Consider the following 7,036-nt stretch of genomic DNA (forward strand, 5'->3'; position numbering starts at 1 on the left):
ACACGCTGAATTAAAATTAATGTTTTCTATATTTATAAATTAATATTCATTAAAGTAGCTTATTAGATTACTAAACATTTTTAATAAAGTTTAAAACTATTACAAAAAATACGAAATGATAAACATAACATAGATATACATATGTAAATCGGACAAAGCCGAATTAGCGACGATATGAAAATGAGATATTTTCAAGCCGATGCAAACGCTGCCGTTAGTAATTATGGCGAGCAATAGGAGAGTTGTTGGGTACAAAAATTCTTGTATACAGAATGGTATGTGCAGAATCGTATGTAGGTGAACTAAAAAATATCCTAGCATTCCATGGCAAGCGAGTTTGAATTTTCATTAAGTGCATTAACACCATTTTCAATTGGCATATTTAAACTATTTTCATCGCAAGCTGCCTCTGGTGTATCCATCGATTCGCAACCTCCGCCATTGAACCCATTACCATTCGCACCTATTGCCGCCGCTTTTGCCGATGATGAAGCACCATCATCCATATCAGACATCGCATGCGCATTTAATTGGCCATTGCCATTTAACAGTCCATTTGAAGGTGTGTCATCCCAGTTTATTTTGAAGCGGGTTATACGCGGCTTTGTTGCTAATATATTACGTGTAAGTTTGTCAAACAAAGGTTTAGGTGGCGGGTTTTCACGCATTTCGGGATCAGCATAGTCATTGTTGATGAAGTAACCAACGCGTACAAACTCCTGACCACGATATGAGCAAGTAAGCAGCACTATTGTCACGCCAACAGCATCTTGTTCTGGAATTTTCGTCACATCGGGTGGATCTGCTTGAAAGACAAATATGTGGCGGCCTTCCGGCACGGGTCCTACGTATATTGTGTCCAACACTTGATCATACTCCTCCGACTCGGCAGAGCCAACATATATCATTTTCCATTCCAAATCCTCTTTCAACTCCTCAATACACTCGAAAGTTAACTCAAATTGAAAGGGATTGAAAAAACTGCTGGGATTGTCCAATACGACCACGTTTGTAATATGTACTTTTGCCATGGCGTTCGCTGGCGACAGAGGCAGAGAATTGCTTCAAAATTTACGTATTTTAATTATTCGTTTTATCCGCCTTTAAAATTATTTGGTTTCTTCAACTTTTAAACGATTTTTGTCTAAATTTTTTAACTCAGTCTATGGCGAAATTTTCACCAAGCACAAAAGCGATGACATTTCCAATTGCCTCTGACTTTCCCGCCAAACAAATTCCAGTGGAAGGTTAACGCATCATAATAGAGTGCTGCCAATATGTTGTATTAATTTTTTATCGAACATGCAACTCTACAATTTTTAGTCAGCTGCTGGCAAAGGGCAATTTATTCAAGGTGGTAGCAAGAATACAAAAAAAACAATCACTTGTGTTTGCGGGTGTTATGCAGCGTTTTTGCTGCATTTAAAATGCAACATTTAGCACTTTCGAACATATGTTTTCGAAGAGCTTTCATGCTACCGCATTTAGCAAATGTACATTTACGCGAGTTCGAAATCGTATGCTTTTGACAAACAGCCGTGTTCCAGTCGCTTATTCAGATCCGTATCTATTATGATCAATTATCACGCAGAAGATAATGTGCAAAAACTCTACTGAAAAGGAAAAAATAAATTTTAAACCAAAACTTCAATACAAAAATTTGAATTGTTTTAACCATGACCGACCATTTGTTTATGTATGTATTCATTTGTCGGTGCTGTCAATTAAAATTTCCTCACTTAATTAGGAAACAAAACAAACAGAATTGATCACAAATTGATCCAGATTTCTATCAGCATCACATCGATATTGAATTTTCTTAACTTTTCTTTATCCAAATAATGTAAAATAATAAATGAAATGTCGATCGGCGATCACTGAAACGCAGCTAGCCACTGTATACTCGAAAATGCAATGTTGCCACTTTTTCTCATTAAACCATGTTCGAATCGTGGAAATTTTGGAAGATCACAGGGTTGCTTTTAGCATTTAGATTCTTAATGCAAAAATGTAGTTGCATTTAGGTGACGAATTTTGTATGGATAATTGTACATTTAGAGTAGCGTTTAGAGCTAAATGCGCTAAATGTGCTTTTACGCGTAAGCAAAAACAGCCCATTATGTCAAATCTCAATACGTCCCAAAGTTTATGCAGCGTTTTTGTTGCATTTAAAATGCAACATTTAGCACTTTCGAACATATGTTTTCGAAGAGCGTTCATGCTATAGCATTTAGCAAATGTACATTTACGCGAGTTCGAAATCGTATGCTTTTGACAAAGAGCCGTGTTCCAGTCTCTTATTTAGATGCGTATATATTACGATCAATTCTCACGCAGAAGATAATGTGCAAAAACCCTACTGAAAAGGAAAAAATAAATTTTAAACCAAAAATTCAATACAAAAACTTGAATTGTTTTAACCATAAACGAACATTTGTTTGTGTATATATTTATTTGTCGGTGCATTCAATTAAAATTTCCTCACTTAATTAGGAAACAAACCAAACAGAGTTGATCACAAATTGATCCAGATTTCTATCAGTATCAAATCGATGTTGAATTTGCTTAACTTTTCTTTATCCAAATAAGTAATGCAAAATAAAAGAAATCTCGATCGGCGATCACTGAAACGCAGCTAGCAACTGTATACTCGAAAAAGCAATGTTGCCACTTTTTCTCTTTAAACCATGTTCGAATCGTGGAAATTTTGGAAGATCACAGGGTTGCTTTTAGCATTTAGATTCTTAATGCAAAAATGTAGTTGCATTTAGTTGCATTTAGGTGACGAATTTTGTATGGATAAATGTACATTTAGAGTAGCATTTAGAGCTAAATGCGCTAAATGTGCTTTTACGCGTAAGCTAAAACAGCCTATTACATGTACTTTGTTTTGGTTTTTGATGGGTGTGCTGTCAAATCAGTAAAAGCAAAAACAAAATACATGTAAGGCGAAGAAATCAGCTAATCTATCAACACCAACTTGTATAAATTCGACAGATCGGTTGGATGCCTTTTTTGTAGATTATTTATCTAAACTCGCTATTGGCACCCATTCAGCGCACCCTGTAGTTAGTATCCGATTGGAATTTTTACATCTTTCCCACTCTGTGTAAACAGCTGACTAATCCAAAATTTTTATTGTTCTACAATTTTTACCTTTTCGCATCTAGTTGAGATTTTTGTTGTTTTGATCTTATTTACGTCTTATAGGCTTGCAACGTGTTACAACAATAAACAGTAATCATAAAATACAAAATTAGTGCAATAAGACCGAAGTAAAAGTGTTGGAACTAGTTAGTACCTGGACAGCTACCATGATCCATCTAACAGGGCACAATTATAATGCCCGTGAGATCATACAAAATATATTTTCTCCGCTGGTGGGTGTGACGTGCAGCCCACTAGCCAACGATGTTTGTGCACGAAACAACTTGTCTTTTGTGGAAATGTTACAGCCATTCTCTAAATTGCTGAATGATGGTAAGTATGCATTGCTTCTCACTACCAGTTCCTTTATTATACGCATAGAATTTTACCTTCATTCAATTCGTAGCGCATTTTCGTGACGTGTCAGAAACGAGTGTTTCCATTAAGGGTCTACGCTTAAACTTTTGCGATATTGATTGGCGTCCGCCACAGATGGTGCTGGCGCGCAAAATGCTAAACGAGGCAGTGGCAAATGCCCATAATGAGAAAACTAAATATGTGACCATAGGTGAGCTAAAAGTCTTTTACATAAATAAACAACTATTAAAAAATTGGTTGCTTTTTTTTCTCGTCTTTAGGAAACATGGATTTACAGCTGCCCACTTCTGAGCCATGGTTCGAGCAATGGCGTGAAACATTTCTCACCGTGCAGTTCCCCGCTGATCATGAGTTTACGCGCCATTTTATAAGTTGCCTTATCGTCTTGAGCAGTAGCGATCCGAATATTGTAGAAAGCGCACAAAAGCTTACCCAACGCGTACATCAAATGCAAAGCGTAACACCACAAAAATTGCCCAAGTGGTTTCACTCCACTAATGTGCTCAATAGTTACGTTGTACTGCATGAGGGTTCACAAGGCGATATATCCAAGTCCGATGATGATATATATTTTTATAATTGGTATGTTCATTAAAATTTATTTTAATTTTAGAGCGCAACAAAGTTACGAGCTGCTTAAGTCTACATTCGGTAATAGTAAATGCTTCCTGGTGCAGATTAATTCACTAGATGCCACTGTATCCGGAGAAGTGTCTGACTATTGGGTGCCATACATCAAACGGCAGCCGAAAAATGTATAGTATTAAGCGTAAATTCTTAAATACTCTGAAGAACTTACCTCGTGTATTTTTCAAAATTCATTACACAATTAGGAGCTTCAGGTAGAGCAGCTAAGTGGTCCGAAAACACCGCAGGATGCTATGTCCATGATTTCCATGCCGAACATACAAATGTCTATACTTAGTGATGCAATGGCACCTACCGATAGTGTCACTGATGTAGCCATTATACATCCCTTGAGTCCAGTGCAAGAAAATGCAACAGAAGCCATAGTAAATCAGTGAATATTAGTTTCCGTGTTTTCTTTTCTAAAGTCTTATTTTTACAGAGCTCAAAGTTTTCAGTAAGCAGCGAGAGCATAGCTTCGCAAACCATAAATGCAAACGTATGGGCAAGTGAAACGGACGGTGATAACACAACGGTTCATGGAGGTTGCATGAATTCCATGGATGTCGAGAATTTGCGTCATTTCGTGCAGGATTACACTGTGCGTGCATTAATACCATACGCTGAACAATTGGTGGCCCTGCTTGTAGAAGCGGTAACAAATACTGGAAAATGTAAATTGTTTTTAAAAAACCTTTTAATTTATATATTCATAGATCACAAACAAAAAAGGTGTCAGTAAGTCTTTGCTTAGCGCCACTAAACGGTGGTTTGTTAGCAGCAAGCCTGGTTCGAATTCGGTCAATCAAAACGCTGTTATGTAAGTTTTATCCGTTTTTTTTTTATAACCGAGCGCACTTGTACACAACTTTGTTAACATAACGGCTGTTTGTAACACGCAAAACGAATCGAGATAGATATAGACAAATGTATACATAAATGATCAGAATGAAAAGAGAAATCGATTAAGCGGTCACTGTCTGCCCGTCCGTCTGTGCACACGATAACTCGAGTAAAAATTGACATATCTTAACGAAACTTGGTAGGTTTACTTCTTTCGGGCGTAGGACAGATGGTATTGAAAATGGGAAAAATCGGACAATAACCACGCTTACCTCCCATATAATGTTTTTTTTTTTAGAAAACTGATATTTTAGTAACTACCAAGGCACATTAAACAGGTAGTATCAGTAGAGCAAAAACAACATTTGCGTGTATTTTGTTGTTGCTTCTGGTATCGGAAGTGTCAAAAACTGTTCTGAATTTTTTCTTCTAAATCAAAGCGTGCCATGTGAAATACAAAAAAATATAAAAAATAAAAAATTGAAATTGGAAAAAATAAAAATTGATGCAACTTTCTTTCCCAGTAAATTTGTTTGCTTCTCGAAGCATTGATCCATCCTTTGCAAGGCCCAGTAATCAGCGGTCGTGCTGCTGAGTTGGGCGAAGGTTCCAAAAGCTGCTATTCAATCGCTTGTTTTGTATGGAAAAAGGTTTCACATGCAAATGGATTTTAACAATTCAGAATTTTTGTGAGAAAAAATTAAAAATATTTGACATTTTCGAGACCAAATAATTTGAAAATAAATCAAATCAGCTGCTCTACTGATACTACCTGTTCAATGTACCTTGGTACCGAGTCAACGCAGTAAACAGTTTGCTTGTTTGAATCATACACTTGTACAATTTCAAACGAACCGAATCGTTGCATGTACATTGTAACACTCGTTCTGTATAAACGACTTGTTGGATTCATTCGGGAGTTACATACACTGCCGGCAAAAAGTAGTGGCACAGCTGCTTTTTTACAATATATGCAGCAATTTTTATTGTTATATTTTCCTGAATTTTTTTTTATAAAAACGTGATTCACTCCAAACAAAATTCGCGAAAATTCAACAAATTTTCATGCAAATTTTCAACATTTAATCAGATTTTTTAGAATTTTCTTTTGGTATGCAGATTTGTAGCCCATTAAATTCTAGTATGAAAAATGCAAGCTCGGAGTTATTCAAAAATCGCATTGATTTTTGAGAATTTTTTTTTTGTTGAAGGTGTTTTGCATTTTTTCCATATAAAGTATTTTCGAAAAATTTTTTTGTATGGAAGAGACTGCGGAAAAAAATTGCCAAAAATCAACGGGAAATTGAAAATTTGAATAAAAATTTGTTGAATTTTCGCGAGTTTTGCACAAAGTTCAGAAATCATATTTTTTGTTTTTTGTTGTGGAATGAACCATATGTTTATAAATAATTTTCGGAAAAATATTACTATAAAAATTGTTGCATATATTGTAAAAAAGCGTCTGTGGCAATATTTTATATTTACTACTTGCGCCGGGTATTTAATGCTCGGCTCCGCCCGAACTTAGACTTTCTTATTTGTTTTAAATATATTTATATATGTTTGCTTTTCACAGCTATACAAATGAATCATCGGAATTGCAAACCCGCAAACTTGGGGATCTTTATTTCATATTCGGGCATTACAATCTGGCTTTTCAGGTAATACAACAATTTCACCCTACAAAACTAATTATAAATTCACTCGGGCTTTCATTTTCAGGCTTATCATCAAGCTAAACGCGATTTCAATGCCGACTCCGCTTGGCAGTATTATGCAGGAGCTTTGGAAATGGCTGCCGTCTCGGCATTTATGCTAGGCACTGCGAATCGTAAAACTTTTGATTACATGGAAGATGCCATTATGTGTTATTTAACGGTTTGCAAGTACGTTATACGTTTCTAATTCACCCGCTCTTGTTATAATATAAAACACGTTTCACCACAGATTACAACAATTTGCGACGCGTGCCACCCTGCTCAGTATGGAATGTTTACGCACATCACGCATGTACGGTGAGGCCGCTAAGCAATTGATACGA

The 7,036-nt window shown here is 36.1% G+C and overlaps 2 protein-coding genes across 2 annotated transcripts; one reads left to right on the forward strand and one right to left on the reverse strand.

The window, feature by feature from the left end:
* On the reverse strand, positions 1-1,113 carry LOC118739535 (histone chaperone asf1-like; the record flags this gene model as incomplete). The annotated part of the gene is given in 1 exon segment (XM_036470912.1): positions 1-1,113. A coding segment is annotated over 1 exon segment (717 nt). The 3' UTR covers positions 1-314.
* Positions 1,114-3,113: 2,000 nt separating this feature from the next.
* Positions 3,114-7,030, forward strand: LOC118739536 (trafficking protein particle complex subunit 8-like; the record flags this gene model as incomplete). The annotated part of the gene is made up of 10 exons (XM_036470913.1): positions 3,114-3,480; positions 3,554-3,715; positions 3,786-4,077; positions 4,139-4,280; positions 4,359-4,538; positions 4,595-4,807; positions 4,869-4,972; positions 6,572-6,656; positions 6,718-6,881; positions 6,943-7,030. Coding segments are annotated over exons 1-10 (1,596 nt in total), but the record flags the coding sequence as incomplete, so codon positions are not given.
* Between the last annotated feature and the right edge of the window lie 6 nt (positions 7,031-7,036).

This window comes from Rhagoletis pomonella, unplaced genomic scaffold (genome assembly GCF_013731165.1).
Source record: "Rhagoletis pomonella isolate Grant_MI unplaced genomic scaffold, Rhpom_1.0 Rhpom_scaffold_00005, whole genome shotgun sequence".
In the NCBI taxonomy this organism is placed as follows: Eukaryota; Metazoa; Arthropoda; class Insecta; order Diptera; family Tephritidae; genus Rhagoletis; species Rhagoletis pomonella.